The sequence below is a fragment of the Trichomycterus rosablanca genome, chromosome 19, assembly GCF_030014385.1.
Source record: "Trichomycterus rosablanca isolate fTriRos1 chromosome 19, fTriRos1.hap1, whole genome shotgun sequence".
NCBI classification, from domain to species: domain Eukaryota; kingdom Metazoa; phylum Chordata; class Actinopteri; order Siluriformes; family Trichomycteridae; genus Trichomycterus; species Trichomycterus rosablanca.
In genome coordinates this window covers 5,238,064-5,257,610 of record NC_086006.1, presented here as the reverse complement: position 1 = coordinate 5,257,610, position 19,547 = coordinate 5,238,064, and the positions used below count along the sequence as shown (strand labels likewise).

At 38.9% G+C, this 19,547-nt stretch overlaps 1 protein-coding gene across 5 annotated transcripts in view; it reads left to right on the top strand.

The window, feature by feature from the left end:
• The first annotated feature begins 2,462 nt into the window (after nucleotides 1-2,462).
• Nucleotides 2,463-19,547, top strand: part of clstn1 (calsyntenin 1) — a 33,506-nt gene continuing 16,421 nt past the window's right edge. For 2 of the 5 annotated variants that reach the window (XM_063015685.1, XM_063015682.1), the window contains exon 1: nucleotides 2,463-2,687. In XM_063015685.1, the coding sequence (XP_062871755.1) occupies nucleotides 2,597-2,687 (91 nt within the window). In that variant the 5' untranslated portion in view covers nucleotides 2,463-2,596. Of the gene's footprint in view, nucleotides 2,688-15,298; nucleotides 15,375-19,547 lie in introns of those variants that run through there. The other 3 variants (XM_063015687.1, XM_063015684.1, XM_063015683.1) reach the window with 2 other exon arrangements.

Below are 19,547 nucleotides of genomic sequence, written 5' to 3'. Positions count from 1 at the left end.
GCCCAGGCCATCTTTGTGGAGAGCAACAATTCTATTTCTCACATCCTCAGAGAGTTCTTTGCCATGAGGTGCCATGTTGAATATCCAGTGGCCAGTATGAGAGAATTGTACCCAAAACACCAAATTTAACAGCCCTGCTCCCCATTTACACCTGGGACCTTGACACATGACACCAGGGAGGGACAACGACACATTTGGGCACAATTTGGACATGTTCACTGTGGGGTGTACTCACTTATGTTGCCAGCTATTTAGACATTAATGGCTGTGTGTTGAGTTATTTTCAGAAGACAGTAAATCTACACTGCTATACAAGCTGTACACTGACTACTCTAAGTTATATCCAAGTTTCATGTCTATAGTGTTGTCCCATGAAAAGATATAATGAAATATTTGCAGAAATGTGAGGGGTGTACTCACTTTTGTGATACACTGTATATACAGTGTATCACAAAAGTGAGTACACCCCTCACATTTCTGCAGATATTTAAGTATATCTTTTCATGGGACAACACTGACAAAATGACACTTTGACACAATGAAAAGTAGTCTGTGTGCAGCTTATATAACAGTGTAAATTTATTCTTCCCTCAAAATAACTCAATATACAGCCATTAATGTCTAAACCACCGGCAACAAAAGTGAGTACACCCCTAAGAGACTACACCCCTAAATGTCCAAATTGAGCACTGCTTGTCATTTTCCCTCCAAAATGTCATGTGATTTGTTAGTGTTACTAGGTCTCAGGTGTGCATAGGGAGCAGGTGTGTTCAATTTAGTAGTACAGCTCTCACACTCTCTCATACTGGTCACTGAAAGTTCCAACATGGCACCTCATGGCAAAGAACTCTCTGAGGATCCTAAAAGACGAATTGTTGCGCTACATGAAGATGGCCAAGGCTACAAGAAGATTGCCAACACCCTGAAACTGGGCTGCAGCACAGTGGCCAAGATCATCCAGCGTTTTAAAAGAGCAGGGTCCACTCAGAACAGACCTCGTGTTGGTCGTCCAAAGAAGCTGAGTGCACGTGCTCAGCGTCACATCCAACTGCTGTCTTTAAAAGATGGGCGCAGGAGTGCTGTCAGCATTGCTGCAGAGATTGAAAAGGTGGGGGGTCAGCCTGTCAGTGCTCAGACCATACGCCGCACACTACATCAAATTGGTCTTCATGGCTGTCACCCCAGAAGGAAGCCTCTTCTGAAGTCTCTACACAAGAAAGCCCGCAAACAGTTTGCTGAAGACATGTCAACAAAGGACATGGATTACTGGAACCATGTCCTATGGTCTGATGAGACCAAGATTCATTTGTTTGGTTCAGATGGTCTCAAGCATGTGTGGCGGCAATCAGGTGAGGAGTACAAAGATAAGTGTGTCATGCCTACAGTCAAGCATGGTGGTGGGAATGCCATGGTCTGGGGCTGCATGAGTGCAGCAGGTGTTGGGGAGTTACATTTCATTGAGGGACACATGAACTCCAATATGTACTGTGAAATACTGAAGCAGAGCATGATCCCCTCCCTCCGGAAACTGGGTCGCAGGGCAGTGTTCCAGCATGATAATGACCCCAAACACACCTCTAAGACGACCACTGCTTTATTGAAGAGGCTGAGGGTAAAGGTGATGGACTGGCCAAGCATGTCTCCAGACCTAAACCCAATAGAACATCTTTGGGGCATCCTCAAGCGGAAGGTGGAGGAGCGCAAAGTCTCGAATATCCGCCAGCTCCGTGATGTCGTCATGGAGGAGTGGAAAAGCATTCCAGTGGCAACCTGTGAAGCTCTGGTAAACTCCATGCCCAGGAGAGTTAAGGCAGTTCTGGGAAATAATGATGGCCACACAAAATATTGACACTTCAAGAACTTTCACTAAGGGGTGTACTCACTTTTGTTGCCGGTGGTTTAGACATTAACGGCTGTATATTGAGTTATTTTGAGGGAAGAATAAATTTACACTGTTATATAAGCTGCACACAGACTACTTTTCATTGTGTCAAAGTGTCATTTTGTCAGTGTTGTCCCATGAAAAGATATACTTAAATATCTGCAGAAATGTGAGGGGTGTACTCACTTTTGTGATACACTGTATATATATATATATGTATATATATATATATATATATATATATATAATTTATAAGGTTTTTGTTTAGTAAGGTTTGGACTGTTAATCAAAGTGGTTCCACTACTGCCATTATTGGGCTTATGAGCAAGGCCCTTAGGCCTCAGTTGTCTAATTAAAAAGCTTAAAGATTTATTTACCTATTTTAATTATTAGATGAACTATTAATATAACTCATCTTTATAAGTTATTTTTATGTAACCAAATAAAAATCGGTTTCTGAGCTCGAGCTTTGCTAATAACAGCTCTGACGTCATTGGCGCACGAGAGAGTGGGCGAGTGGAAGAGAGAGAGCGCTCGAGCGCAGGAGAGCGAGAGGGGGAGAGAAGAGACGGGCTGAGCGGCAGCCATCTTATTACCATCCTCCTCAGTCGATAAACATCTTCTGGATATTTCTTCCCATACTGAAGAATATCAGACGGGGTTTTAAACGCGTTTATTCTGAACCATTTTGTTGTGGTTTTGAATACAGTCGGGATGCGGAACGGCAGGTCCGGACCTGTGTGTAGAGCAGGCGGTCTGCCGCTGTTGCTGCTCGGATTGCTGTGCGCAGTGGAGGCAGCTAAAGGTGAGCCGAGATTTATCTGTTTATCTTTAGTTCTGCGCTTTATTTAAGGGTTTCAGTGAGATGTTCCTGGTGTCGTTATGTTTCAGCGTGATGCACCATCACTCCGCTGAGTTTTGGTTATTCCAGTAAAGCCGACAGCAGCACGCATTGATGGTGCATCACGATTTGCCCTTTGAATGGTTTACGCTTTTGTATATACCGGCCTATTTATAATCAGTAATATAGAATACAATGCAATATATTTTATTCTGCTTTCTTTTTGTAAATGTTTGCCTGTTTTTATCCCTCTTTTCCCGTTTCCCGGACAGCCACAGCCTATTTATGTATAATGAGTGTGACACCAGTGTGCCAACACCCTGCAGCCGGGATTTTCGAGCCTTTAGCTCTTTATATACCCAAAAGCGACCCCCCCATTATTATTATTTATTATTTGTAAATATCTGATTGGAGTTATTTTTTTTCTCTTATCAACAGTGGTGGGGCCGCAATGATTTAAATAAGCAAATTACATTGTGCACCCTGTGATATGTGCGCATTGCAGGTCCCTTAGAGAGCCTCATTATAAAAGGAAATTCTCCAAATGTGATCATGATGATTGTGATGATGATTTTGCTGGTGATGGTAGAGATGATATTGATTGTGAAGGTGGGCACAGTGGTAATTTCATGTGCAGGAGATTATTGCTGCAGGTGCACTAACAGGCAACAAGATTACAGCAATGTCAAAGCAGGGGTGCTTATATGAAACTGGAAGTCTTAAGCAATAAGTTCATATCTATCTATATATCTATATCTATTTCTCTCTCTCTCTCTCTCTCTCTCTCTCTCTCTCTCTCTATATATATATATATATATATATATATATATATATATATATATAAGACATATATAATATGCAAGAAATTAAACACTCTTTGGTGGCCACTATTAAACGTGTAAAGGAAGATAGGCATTTTCCGCTTATAATAGAAATCCATACCAGTTTTACAAATAATTGTAAATATTTATTCATATAAACATTTTTGAAATACATCATATCCTTATAAATATTTATTAACGTTAAACATTTTCATTAGACTCACTTAAAATGCTCCTGGTATCAGATAGGATTGACATTTCACATTCATTGATTGCAAGGGGTCAGCTTGGTTGGTCACAGACTTTCAATCAGACAAAATTGAAAAAAAATATTGTGAGGACTGCACCAAGATTAAGTAAATATGTTGTTTTTTTTCTCAATAAATTTGAAATTATTGACTATGATAATCTCCAAACAATACTGATGCATAGACATTGGGTACATAATGGATTATCCATTATGTTGTTGTGCTCCCCATATTTAAGGCAGGCGATATACAAACAAACAGAGCAAAATAAGAAGTAAGAAGTACATGGTAGTAAATGGTAATAGATACTTCAATTAGGTGACACAGCAGTCTATCACGCGAGCCCTCCACAGGTAAAACAAAGATTTAAACTTAATAATAATATGAAAATATGTTCCTTAGAAGCAAGTATTGAAATAAAGCTTTAGGTAGAGAAAGTACTGTTTTAGAATAATGGTAAGAATGTGTGCAGTACATTAAATGTTTAACTGGAAATGTTATGCTTGTCAGGTTAAGTTTATGTATGGGTTCTGCAAGTCAGATTAGTTTGATATATAGGCTACATGTGCAATGTTTCACATTAGCCATGCAAAAAAACTGAGCATGAGATCCTGGACAGGACCTTTTGACATGGCCTGAGTGAGCTTGGGCTGAAGGTCTGCAATAATTGTCAAATGTAATATAGTTGCTATGTGAGACAGCTGGGAATGCACAACCAAACGCCAACAGTCAGCATATTAGATAATTAAATAACGGTAGCGTTGTTCTGGTATGAGTGATTTGTAGGTTTCAAAACAGGTCATTGATTAATGATATTTAGATGTTTTCATTTGTATTTGTTTTATTTTGAAAAAAAACCTAAACAATATTGCATTAAAGTGTGTGGAATTTGTTCCTGACAAGATGAGAGATCTTTCTACTTTAATATCACGACTCTTTAAGAGTCATAATCGTACAACAAGAACTGAGAACATGGATCAACAATGATGGTTTGCGTCATGATATTAAAGCAAAAGTAACTCCCACCTTGTAATGTTTTTATACAATAATTAGTCATCATCTTTCTAAGTTCAGCCTTTGAAACCTAACTTGGTTTTACTTTCTCTAATGGTTTTAACAGACTGGTGTTTGACCTAGTGTGTTTACTGCACCTGTAACACCAACTGTTATCAACTGTAGAGGAACATGTGAATTCTAAACCAGGCCTGTGCCTGGGTTATGCTTTTGTATTTTATTCTTCGCCTTTCTGTGTAGATACAAATAAAACATTTTGACTGGGCACAAAAGAGCGCTTTACTGCATTATTCATACACCTCTCAGCTCATAGAAGGAGAATCTCAAAAGACTATTGTTCATGCCCAGGATCATCAGCTACTGAGGAGTAACAAAGTAAACAACATGCTGATAAAAAATATGTGTGTTTATTTGCTTGTTAAATCCAGCATCCTGTTTTCAGCTAGTGTTAGTTATTTTATAAAGTAATAAGGGGTAAATTGTTAGGTGGTTTCTGGAGAAAAACTCAATTTTACCCTACTGTCAACTGAAAATCCCCTCTTAGTAGTGGGTATGACAATGAGTTGTTTCTCCAGTATGGTTACCATGCTGTGGCAGATGCTAGTTGAATTAAAGCTTTTATGGGCTCATTCTCCTTTACACTGGGCTAATAAACAGGTCAGTGTCACAAACATTAGGCGTAGAAATACAGATGATTGGCTGAAAGGGGTTTTAGATAGACAGACAGACAGACAGACAGACAGACAGACAGACAGACAGACAGACAGACAGATAGATAGATAGATAGATAGATAGATAGATAGATAGAGAAATACATGTGTTTTTCTTAAAAAAAGAAAGCATTGCAGATGTTCTTTGTTTTATTAGATAACTAAAACAATGTTATTATCTAAAGTAGCAATGACAATTAATTTAGGTTTATTAACTTTATTTTGAAAGATACATCCTGCTTCATGCTTTATATATTTAGCTTCATAACTTCATCATACTTGTTATAATATGCAAATCACATACTATTAAGTATTTAAAAAAAACACATACTATGTAAAGGGTTCCCTTGTGTAAAATATGTGTTTTAATTGTGAGGTGGTCAGAAAATGTCAGCTGATGATGCACTGCTTGACCACTCATAGAAATATCTTGGTAGTCTGCAGCTACCATTTTTCTTGACTGCTTTCACAACCCTAAAGCTTTGCAGAACATTTCAGATCAGAACAAATTTAGTTTAAACAGCTGCATGCTCGGTGTTTGAGCCCCCAGGACAGACGCTTTGCCTGTCTCAGCAGCAACGACTCAGTGGGATTCCTGAATTGATGTGGCTTCACTTTTACACAGCATGATAAATAATCTTAAAACATTCACTCAATGAAATCAACAGCTCGAGTGCCAATCAAGTATTTATAATTAGGTTATGTGTTTCTGAGACTATCTTTAATTATAACACCTTACTGTGGTTGATCATTCTTTGAATGTAAGCTAAAGGGCTTCATTAGGGCTCATTGAACAATGCCAGGAGAATAAATTCTGATTTGGTGCCAGGTGTAAATAGCTGGCTTGTTCTCAGGAAAAATATAATGTTCTATAGGCAAAATCTCTACTGTTTGAAAATGCTTTAAAGGCAAGAATATTTTTTTAACCTGATGGGGAAGGTCATACAGTTTCTCTGGGTGTCTTATTGGTGGGGCACAGCATCATAGATTGTGGCCTGTTTCTGTGTAAAGTTGGGCATGTTCCCCCATGTCAGCATGGGTTTCCTTCAGGTACTCTGTTTACTCTCTGCCTTTCAAATGTAAAATGCTGTTACACTCAATTGGTCAGTTGTAATTGAGTAAATGTGGTGTCCTGAAATAGACTGGCACTGTCTAGGCATGCGATTTTATAGGATTTTATAGGATTTGTTTTACAGATGTATAAAATGTCTTTAAATATAAGTATTTAACTGTCCCAGATAACTCTAAAATGTTTTCATCTAGATACGTATTATACTGTTGATTATACTTCTTTTCCTCTACAAACATTCAACTGGTGAATAATATATTGTTTATTACAAATACTTGTTATTTTGCCATTTGTTCACTGCACTGAAAATCTTTGGAACAAAAGCTTTCTCGGCCTACACTTCAGGGCAGCGTGCCGAAATGAATATGTCATTATTCGCCCACTGTACATGGCATGTTATTCAAGTATTTTGTCTGCCTTCTTAATCAAGTCCTAAATTCCACAGTACTGGCCAGTAAAGTATGCAACACTAATCAGCTGTTTTATTAACAATTTTCTTTATCTTTTCTGTGCTGAGCTTGAACTGTGTATAAATGTCCTTGAGACAATCGACTTTGGTCTTTTGGCCCAGTTTTATTTTCGCTTTGAGTTGTGTTCAATAGTCCAACCACTTGAAGGTCATCTGGTTGTGCTATCTTTGAGACAATAAATCTACAGAATATAATGCCTTTTTATGTTTTTCTAGCATATTTGTTTGCTGTTTTTACGTGCTGACAACACTATAAATTTAAGTAGGATTTATGTGTTACGTTAGGTGTTATTGTCAAGGTGGCAATACAGTTTCAGTATCAACTTTGTTTTGTTCTTTTTTCCTTAAACACAGTAATGATTTCTTGTCACAGAAACCTATTTCTTAGGCTACACAAAGTCTGTGTTTAAAGAAAAAACAAGTCTGTTAAATACACATTTAAAGGCAGTTTACAAAATGATTTTTCTCTTTACAATAGAATATCCACCGTACCCTTGACATGCAGTGCTGACCCTCGGCTGCGAACAGCTTTTTACTTCTACAATGCTGATCATAATGCACAATGTGCTGTTTGTAGTTAGAGACTTCGAATGATAATCTCATCACTATATAGTGACTAATGTTTTCTTCTCAGTGTAAGATCTTGAAATTTAACCATATTTCTGTGACAGGGCTCATATGCTTTTTTTGACAAACTCGGTTCAGCTTATCAAGTCTTATATAAATAAAATGCCAGGCTTTGTTCAAATTATTTTATATTTTTTATTTATTGAGTGGATTACAAATGCAAAAAAGAAGTGAAATAGATGAACAATGAAACAGCTGTCGTATTGGGATTGAGGGATGGTGAGTCAGAACAGCTTCAGCACTCATTGTGTGTGTGAGATTTGTCACTTGATGGACCATCGGTTGTTGGAAATGGATTTTAATGACCTTTTAAGCTGTATTAAATAAACAGTGGCTTATGTGTTGGTTATTGGGTAATCATTAACATCTCCAGCATGTATGTCAGTATCAGATCAGTAACAGCCAGTGTTCTGATATCAGTGACATATTCAAAAATACAATACTATGCATTCCTCTTTAAGTATGAAGACTTTTCACTGTGTATGTTCTGACCAGTGTGTTGTAGCAGAGTTGTATCTTTGATTAAGGAAAACTGTCCCTTCCCAGTGTACCTCTGAGTGCGTCAAATGCACTGACTCCATGGGAACAGGTAACCAGAGAGGCCATTAAGTGCAGCTAGGAACTGTGTGTTTCAGTCACAGGTGGGCTCAAAGTCAGCATTGTGCTGTGTGGTCTCCTCTCTTGCACTTCTCTCTCACTGGCTCTTTGTTTGACTCTTGAGGAGCCCAGATTGAGCCCCATTCACTGCCGCCTTAACCCACCTCCTCCCACTGCTCGCCTTAAGAAAGCATCCTTTCCTAGTTGTCTATGTTTTGATTGCCGTAGTGGACAAACAGACGTTTTCTTGAGTACATAGGGAGACACTGTCTGGCTGTTTGAGCCCAACAGCTCCTGCTGTGTTAAGTAGAGAGTTGTGGCAAAAGACTCTAGGTTTGGGTTTGCCTGTAGGGTATAAAACCTCTAAAAAGTCAGCGCTATGTAGACAGTAGACTGTTGTATCCGGGCATTATGGATCCTGGCATGATGCACAATAGGCCCATTACTATTTTATAAATCGGAACATTTGTATTGCTTATAAAATTGTAACATACATTGGAAGGTTGTACTCACTCACTCACTTTCTTTACCGCTTATCCAATCAGGGTCACGGGGGGGTGCTGAAGCCTATCCCAGCTTTTCAATGGGCGCAAGGCACACAGTAACACCCTGGACGGGGCGCCAGTCCATCACAAGGCAGATACACACACACACACACACACAAACACACACACACATACACACATTCATTCTCCTATTGGGCAATTCAGTGTCTCCAGTTAACCTGACTGCATATTTTTGGACTGTGGGAGGAAACCGGAGCTCCCGGAGGAAACCCACGCAGACACAGGGAGAACATGCAAACTCCGCACAGAAAGGACCCTGACCGCCCTGCCTGGGGATCAAACCCAGGACCGTCTTGTTGTGAGGCGTCAGTGCTACCCACAGAGGCACCGTGCCGCCCTGGAAGGCTGTAGTACATATATAATAATTAAATCACGTTTGATAATTACAAGTATTTGGGGAAAAATACTAGTCAATATGTGAACTAGTGGTATGAGATTTCTATATGAGAATTTAGGAATTTAATATTGTAACATTCCGCTGCATGTGTCTTAAATACCCCAATTGGATATCACATTGTTGTTGCTCCAACAACCACTCCTACTGTCTGGTCTCTACAGTGTGATTTATATTAAATCAGCCTGCTTTTTTAAAACTATACAAATACACTAACAATGCCTTCTTTCCCAAAAACCGCTGTGCCTGACCATTACACCATGTTGCAGATGTAGTCTTGAAATTACAAAGCAGATGCTTTTGTGTGGGTGTTAAACCGTGTAAAACAAGTAGCTCATTTGATAATGTGTTTTTGTCCAATTCTGCATGTGTGATTTTGTAATGAATAGGGTTGATGTTTGTCGTCTGTAGTAATTGCTGGATTTTGTGCTCTCATGGTTTTTTTTGGATAATTAAGAGGTCTACAATGTGAGTCAAAAAGGGACCTCTTTACCTTTGCCCATAACTTTGGCAAATGTTGATCAATGTTCATGATTCAAATTTTATACTTTCACTGTTGCATTCAGAATTAAATTTGCTGGTGCCGAGGTGGCGCAGCGGGATATTCTGCTAGCACACCAGCACCGAGTTTCTAAACCAGTGATAGCTCAGTGGTTAAGGTACTGGACTAGTAAACAGAAGGTTCAAGCCCCGCCACCACCAAGTTGCCACTGTTGGGTCCCTGAGCAAGGCCCTTAACCCTCAATTGCTCATTGTGTAAGTCGCTTTGGATAAAAGCGTCTGCTAAATGCTGAAAATGTAAATGTAAACTCCTCAGTTCGAAACTCGGTGTTGCCACCGGTTGGCTGGGTGCCATCTGGCGGGCATAATTGGTAGTGCCTGCAGCAGATAATAATTGGCCACCGTATCTGCAGGGTGGGGGCCGGACTGTGTGTGGGTGGGTGGGTCTCCATACGCTGTGTAAGGCGGAAGAGACGCCTGTGCACAAAGCAGAGGCGAGAAGAGGAGGGCTGTACTCGTGTCGGAAGAGGCGTGTACAGCGACGTGCTCTCCTTGGATGCAATCTGGTATCTCTCAGCAGCGGAAGACAAAATTGAGTGTGCTAAATCGGGAGGAAAATGGGGAGAAAATGCTTAAAAAAAGAATTAAATTTGCAACAAAAAACTATTACATTGCCTGTCACACCTTAAACGCGTAGCTACAATATCTTGTAAAAGAATTTAGAAAAATGATCAGCATTTGCCAAAATTATAGGCAGAGGTACAGAGGTCCTTTTTTGACTCACAGTGTACTTGTGAAGATGAGTTGTCATCGGGTCTCCTCAGGTGCTTTGTTTGTGAGTAGCCTATTGTAATACTGGATCACAGTGTTTTATTGTTCTTGGCTTATTCTCACGGTGAAGGATTTCTCCCCAGTAAAGTCATTGGACCTCACTTACAAATTTTATATGATGCCTTGAATAGCAGGTTTCCTAGTCAAACCCTTTGCCCTTGCAAATATAGGTTGTTTGCCAAGTATGCATAGGTGTAGATAAGCAGGTGTTTTTTGTCCTACTGTAGACTGAAATGGAGTTGTGATTGCACTCTATGCTCGGCGAGATCTCACAGCTCGCTTGCACTGGAGGTGTAAACGAGAAGGTGTTGATCATGTTAATTGGCAGTGACTTCTGGAGGTTATACTATGAGATAATTGCTGTGGCTCTGTGCCCGTGTTACGCTGATCTGAACTGGACAAGTGAAATCTGCATTATACAGACTTTTCTGAATGCAAAGCTTCCACACTAAAAGGAAATGTGACGCTGATGTGCTTTAGGAGTTGTCCTATAACAAAGGGCATTCACATGGGGGATGGGGCTAAAACTATTTAGTACATTTGAATGATAACAGCTGAAGGGTCACTACACTGCACTATTAAATGCTATCAGTAATATGGTGAACAACATTAAATCAGCAGTTACATTTCTGTAGATAGGAACTCCACATGTAATGAAGTTAATAGTTTGACTACATTCACTAGGTACAACGGAGTAGCACCACTTAATGTTTGAATTAAGGCTAAAGCTGTGGATTTTACACAAAGCAGCACCACAGAGAGAAATCTGGTGTTGGGCTGAACTTTGACCCCCCACGCATATGTGTCAGTCCACCACAGCACGCCTTACCCAAAACAGTGTTATGCAAAAATGCACCCCTGCCTGTCCGATGCGTCCCATCTTTAAGGAGCAGCAAAGATTATAAGTCAAACAGGTACACTAGTACAAATTTGATTTAAAAACATGAAATCTATTATGCATTTGATGCATAATGATAAACAGGTGTCATATAGTTTATTAAACTCAACACAGTGTAAGTGTTGTTGTTACTAAACAAAAACAATATATAACTTCATACCTCAACATAAAGGTAGGACACAGCTAAACATCTTATATTAACTAATTTTGTTAGCAATGCTTTGAGAGACTGATTGCATCTCTGTTGTTTGTTTAGTTTTAGTTATAAAGAACTACTAGGTTCTTTTTACATTCTGAATGCTAAACTAGTGGTCATAGCATGCATGTTTATATTATTGTTCTACATTATCAGTTATCAGTTAAAAGAATTCCATTTCAAACTCATTGTCATTAAATATGCTAATGTTATACAGAGTCTTCTGAAACAAAATGTAAAGAAATTACAGAACGAACCCTAATAGTGCTAGATCATGTGGGTAAACATAGTTTCAATGGCGTACTGATTTTCAGTTTTATAGAACGAAGTATTTTATTAGTATGTTTCAGGCCAACCACACAGATGCACCGTGGCGTAGTTCTTTCATGATGTGGCTTTTAAGATTAGGCAGTAGAGTAGACCTGACATTGTAACCTTTGCCTCTTACTTCATTAGTCAAAGTCATTGTTAATACATACGTGCTAGACACACACACACACACACACACCACACACACACCCTGAGACATAAAAGACGGCATGAGAGTAGTTACTTGCAGACGATTGGTTCATTTATACAACATGCTAAATTGTTTCATGCTTGGTTGAAGATGCTCAGACGTCTCTAGAAGTGCAGTAATTGTGGACATTTCCTATTGTGGGCGATTGTAGATAGCTCCGCTTTAGCTGTTTCACCCCTAATTATAGGAGGGTAGGACTGATTAAGACCAGTTGATATAAAGATGTGATTTTGATAGCATGTTGTATTAACTTAATGATAGACTTTTCTAAATGTCATTGCTTTTAACCACTAGTATTGCAATTTAAACAATAATTTGGTTGCCCTACTGTTTCATTCAGGGTTATTTTATGCTCTGCTCTAAGTGGCTGTACGTGTGAAATTGTTGTTAAACAACTGACCATGTCCATGAGACCAATACGCAAATGCGGTTGGTACATATTAATGATTATTGTAAATTATTATAGGTTCTAATTTGAATTCTGTCTGAAAATGTTACAGCTTGTAGTCAGTTTTACAAACATGCAGGGTACGTTTATTTTATGTCTGGGTAAGTTCTGTTATCCGGGAAATGCTAAGCTGAATTTTAACCTACATAAGTCCAGTAGATTTGATACTTTTTCCTGGACAAGCTGCACCTGTATAGTTTTGATTAATGCTTGGTATTGTGTTTGTACAGCAGTGCCGGGGTCCATGCCCTAGGCTCTGCCCATGTCTGACACTGTACTTTAGTTAATTAATACAGTACTTGAGGCAGGACCTTGTTGGTGAACGAAACAGGAGCCTCCCATTATAGAACTAGATGTTTTGGGGTTTACATGGTCGTGAAACTAATTTGCATAACACCCCTGATCCACAAACTAGACACCCTCTCACCCCAAATCAGACGCTGGCTGCAAGCTTTGGATTAATGCTGCTCATTGATTGTATAACACTGCAGTATCTGCTCACAGTAGGAGCTCAGATCTGACAGAATGCGGTGGGCTGAGTCTGTCTGAGCTGGATAATGTGTGGAACAGACTGTGTCGGGACATTTCTCTCCCACTAGCACCCATTCGAAGCCTTGAACGCTGAGCTTAGCAGTTAGCGGCTGCTGTAGCGCAGGTTTGTTCCGGATGCCTTCACTTCCTAATTGAAGAACGGGGTTTATTTTTCTGCTGCTATCAAATGCACACCCACATGCCAATACACAAATACACGTACACACACAATGGCTTGTTCGGGATATCCGGGAGCCCACGAGGGTCTGTCTGTGATTTTGTTTCCAATTTCCGCTTTACAATCGTACATCGCTCCCAGCCATGCATGTCTCTGTTATTTGTGCTCCATCATTAGCTGTTAATTTCAGTCTGCAGGCCTTCATTAAGATTTGATGAGGAATAAATGGTGCAATTTTGTACATTTAAGATGTATTAGGGCAATCTGGAAATTAAATTAAACAATTTTACACTCTAATCACACTGCAGGAACATTTCCAGAAGTTCTTGAAGGAAATGATTTTGTTTATTCTTGTCGGATTGAACCTAATTTTGAAACACCCTTTTTGCTAATAATAATACTTGTTGCTAATACTATAAAACAATGCATTTAAATGTAAAAAATAAAATTCAAATGTTTAAACAGCTGCAATCTGTACCACAGGATGATTGTGACATTCATTGGCTTATTACATTACAAAACATATTTACTTTTTAATGGCTTGGCCTAATAAAAATCCTAGAAAAAATCCTAATAACATACAGGCATTTGGGAACTGCAGTGTGTTGCTTTTTCAGGTTGGATAAGCAATCTCAGCAGCCACAGGTTCTTGTTGCTCTAGTCAGCAAGTGATCATAACAAGTTAAGTTCTTACACAATGATATAAAAGCCAAAACAGAAATTTGAGGGTAAAATGGGCACAGGATTACAAAAACTGGACATAGCACAATGCAAATGGTAGGGTCAGCATTCGTGAGAACAGTTCAGGCTGACTGTTTTCTATTGCCATAGCATGTCTAAGGATTGTGGCTGACCATTTTAATCCCTTTATGGCCATAATTTACCCTTAATATAATGGTGTTTCCAGCATGATTATTTACAGTGTCACAGAGCACAAGTAATCTCATATAGTTCAGTTCAGACTAGTATACCTTAATGGCCTCTTTGTCACCAGATCTGAATCCAATAGAGCACCTTTGGGATGTGGTAGAACAGGAGATTTGGAGCATTAATGTGCAGGCTGACAAATCTGCTACAATTATGTGATGCAATCATGTCAGCATCGACCAAAATCTCAAAAGAAATGGTTCCTTAGACGGATGTTTTCTTTTTGATAGGTCAACAAGAGCCAATCCTATGTAAAAGCTTTGATCCCTTATTAAGTTTAATTCATTTATGGCGTTGTGATAGTAAGAGCAATAATAATGAAAACCTAACTGTGATTTTTCCTCCCTTATCCTTCATAGTGGTACACATGGCTGTTTTTTTTATGAATAATTATACATAGAGGTACATGGATCAAATGTTATCATTGTCAGATGTTCTTTATGTGCATTGACTCACCTAATGAGCAGGGAATCATGCCTCTTAAATGTTTTATTAACTCTTCTGTTGTGGTCTGTTTATGAGACATCCATGTGCCTGGTGTGTGCACGCTCCTTATGTGGCTTATGTGGCTTCAGATAAATGTGCTTTGTGGTCATGGTAATAACATTCTCAAATGAGTCTGTATGCATGACGGAGTGGGAGATGCTGGTGGGGAGCCATATCAACCCACTGCATGGGCAACAGAAGCCTGCAAAATTTTTTAGACCACATTAGAGCTTATTTAGTCGCCCACTGAAGGCATTTGTGTTGCTTTTAAACACTTCATGCATCAAAATGTCATTTACAGTGTAAATACCTGCTTTAGTTGAGGTGAGTTTCCACTTTCCTTCATCGGTATGTTACTTTGTCTATTTGCTGAAACATAAATTGATATATTTTTAGTGTTTTGTTCTTATTAAGAAAGTTTATTGGTACTTTGCGTACAAGTGCAACACTAAATGTCTGTCAGTATAATAATTGGCAGTGGTTAATGATGGGTGATTCATAACCATGTGACATAAATGTCCTTTCCTGTACTTTTCTCAGTGGGCAGTTTCTGGTAATGTATTCTTGGTTGGAGAACTCCAGCCAGCATTGGCATTGGGTGAATATATACATAAATAAAGGTGTGTATATATAGTTATAGGACTTGTGAGCATATATACACACATCAGCCATAACATTAAAACCACCTCCTTGTTTTTACACTCACTGTCCATTTTATCAGCTCCACTCACCATATAGAAGCACTTTGTAGTTCTACAATTACTGACTGTAGTCCATCTGTTTCTCTACATACTTTTTAACCTGCTTTCACCCTGTTCTTCAATGGTCAGGACCCCCACAGGACCACCACAGAGCACAGGGTGATATTGCAAAAAAAAAAAAAAATCTCGATTATTTTCAAATGTATTATCGATTCTCGATTACAATTGCAATTTTTTTTGTTTTTGTATAATGCAATTGAACATTTTTAATTTAAAAGACTGCAGAAGTGCAAAAATAGTAACAACACCACCTATAATTATCCTTTCAAGGAACTCAAACTTTATGACAATAACAATATAACAATAATTAACAATAATTTAAACAAAATAGACATCTTAATTAGCTATATTCTTTATATAAATAGCTCACAAACAACTCACTTTAAATAATGTGCAGCATAAGAAAAGTGCAAAACCACAAATAGTTCTTTACAGGTTTTTTAAAAGGAACACAAGCCTGTTTACTGTTTCCACCATATAAATGAGTCTGTATCAGTATCCACACTGGGGGACATTGAGTAAGCAGTCTGGTCAGCTTTGATTTTGGCCTCTTGTGACTTGGGGGTGGATGAAGGGGGCACATTCTGCGTCTAACAATATGGACTACGATTCCCATGCTCCCACGGACTCTCACGTGACTATCACATATCCCCGGTCAGCCAATCCTGATCGCGCTCACCGTCTCCGGAGTTCTGATTCAGTCCAGCTGTGTTCAGTTCCATGCGCATCTTATTTAAACTCTTCTGTTTGTGAGTCTCGTTGTGAAGTTTTGCCGATCGTGTTTGCGCTCCTTATTTCTGAATCTAACCATTACCGTGTATGATCCTTGTTGTCTTCCGTTTACTGTTTTTGCCCTTTTAATATTAAACTTTCCTTGATTTATATTCCGCGAGCGTCTGGTCAGTTTCTGCCTCGTGACATGTTGGTATTTTAATTAAAAAATTGCGATTGTCACATTTCTAACATCGGGTGAAAACGTTCATGCGAATTAACCGAATTAATCGTGAAAATCGCCCAGTCCTAAATACAGTTACATAAAATCAGGTAGTTACAAGAAATGTCTTGGTCAGTGGAAGATATTGCAGCGTCTTTCTGACACCAACTGATTAATGTGGTCGCAAGCACACCAGACATGAGAAAACGCCATGGCCCGTTTAATAAAAAAAATACTTGTATGTCCATTCAGGGTTAAATTTCATATGCTCGAGATCCACTTTTCTTTTTTTACTCGTACTTGGTTTGGACAAACACATGGTACCGCTGAAGTAACTTGTATTTACATAATTTACTTTTCATTCACAAGTTCATGGAATTACCCGGTGAATTTAAAGTGACAGCATTTAAAAATGCATCAGCACTTCATTTGGCGGGCCGGATCGAGAGTTTTGCCGGGCCGTGTCTTGCCCGCTGGCCGTATGTTGTGCACCCCTGTTCTAGACCGTCATCAGCGGTCACAGGATGCTGCCCATGGGACGCTGTTGGCTGGATATTTTTGGGTAGTGGACTATTCTCAGTCCAGCAGTGACAGTGAGGTGTTTAAAAACTCCATCAGCATTGCTGTGTCTGATCCACTCATACCAGCACAACACACACTAACACACCACCACCATGTCAGTGTCACTGCAGTGCTGAGAATGATCCACCACCCAAATAATACCTGCTCTGTGGTGGTCCTGTGGGGGTCCTGACCATTGAAGAACAGCATTAAAGGGGGCTAACAAAGCATGCAGATAGATGGACTACAGTCAGTAATTGTAGAACTACAAAGTGCTCCTATATGGTAAGTGAAGCTGATAAAACGGACAGTGAGTGTAGAAACAAGGAGGTGGTTTTAATGTTGTGGCTGATCAGTGTATGCATCCATTTTATGTTAATACATAGTATTACCACAGTGTTAAGACAGTTACGTTCCTGACAGTACTGTTCTATCATTTGGGAAAATTAGAAGAGGTGTTTACTGTATGTTGGCACCTGGAGATCTTAAAAGGATTGTCTGGGCAATTTGGTCTGTCCGTCTGTTCAACAGCAACTGACTGTAGCGGTACTAAGCTCATGTAGGCTTTATTGTTAATACTATTGATTTGACAGATCATGACTGACTTATAAACAAGCCTTTGCCAAACCACTACAATTAACATACTGTGCAGCTCAGAATTTCCTGTATGGTAATTTCACTGAGTATACTTGCATATATAATTGTGTGTGTAGATTTGCATTAATATGAGGTGTATTAAAGCTCAACAAATTTATTTTAAAAGTGTTTGTTACATCAAAACTGCAGTTTACACAATGCTTGTTATTCCTGTATTATAATTCAAAAATAGTGTATTCCACATTATTAATGATTGATAAGACTGTAGCCTTGACAGTTTCTACTGAGGTTTAATCAAAACTCCCTGGAGAAGAGCTTTGCTCATAAATCACCAGGCTCCTAAATCTGTTTATACATGCTGACTGCAGCTGCTGCAGAAGAAATAGATATCTTCTTCTGACATTGTCTGCATCCCATGTGTGCAGAAATATACAGTAGGTGTATATCAAGCGGATATGTCTTGAAGTTATTGGGCCATTACTGGTCTGTGTTGGGTTTTTTTTGTGAACTTGTAGATTTTAGATCTAGAATTGTTAAAGTCAGTTTATTAATGTACCAGGCATATTTTACTAAGAATAAGTGTAGAAGTGTAGCTGACAAGCATTACAGAGATTATAATGTGTGAGACATGCAATTATCTGATACTCTGTGTCTGTATCATGGCCAGCCCCGGTTCTGGACTGCTTTGCTTGGGGGGGCAGTAAAACCTAATGAGGGGGCATGTTGATAGTCATGTTTTTGAAGCCAGAAATATATTCAAGGCTTGATTTGTGCATGAATGATGACAGCCAAGCTATTGATACTGGCTTAAAGTGATGTATAAAAATGCATGTTTTCGAACTTAAACTTAAAACCCAATGATTAAAAAATACATGTTGATTATGTAAATGGAGAAAAAAGATTATCTAATTGTATTTCATTTTAATAAAATGAAAATAACATCATTTCTTAATTAAATTGCCATTACTAATAGAACAACTCTATTTCTTGAAAGGCTTTAATACAAATTTAAGTCAAAGCTGACAAATGTACCTACACACAGACTGAGAATATTCAAACGTGGAAATAGGAATGAGTGAGAATATTTATATTATTGGGAAATTAAAATATAAAGAAAACAAAAGAATACTAATTCTGTAAAAAAAAAGTGTTTACCAGTATACCTGCCTCTCGCTCACACTAACAGAACATATACTGCCGAACTGAACTGTTTGGGGCAGTCTGCCGATTTTTATATGACTCAAAGAGCCAATCAGGAATAAGCAAGGAAATATCTTCACACTGTAAAACAAAATGCATTTTTGTGATTGGTTCAGAGATAATTTTAAAAATAGCCGTTGCTTGCATTGTGCTTGGGGGGGCAAAGACACAATTTGGGGGGGCAATGCCCCCCTCAGCCCCCCCCTAGCGCCGGCCCTGATCATGGCTGATACTGGCCTAAAATGCTGGCTCATGTGGGTTCAAAATAAAGATATTTTCCAGTTGCACTAGCCCTCTACCACTGAGATAGGGGTTTAATGGCAGGGCATCTACAGGCATGATTGGCTGTGACTGCGGACAGGATGGCCAGAGCCCTGCAGAGGATTGGTGTTCTGTCCAGGATATTTCTGCCTTGTGCCCTGTGTTTTCCATCAGAATGGACCTTACGCAAGCCTGACTGGGATAAAGCATATAACTGACCATCATTACTGGATTGTAAACTATGAACCAACAATCATAGAGAGACTCAAAATATCAGTTTTTGTCCTTAAGGCCTTAGGCTTTATTGCAAACTTCAGTTCCAAAATTTAAACCCATAACGTTGCGATTGATAACACAGAGCTGTACCCACAGAGCTACCACTTTCCAAATATGCATTTAATCTAAAAATATGCACTTAATCAGATAAAAACAATAGTAATCAATCAACAATTGCAATGGTTTAGGGTATTATTACCATG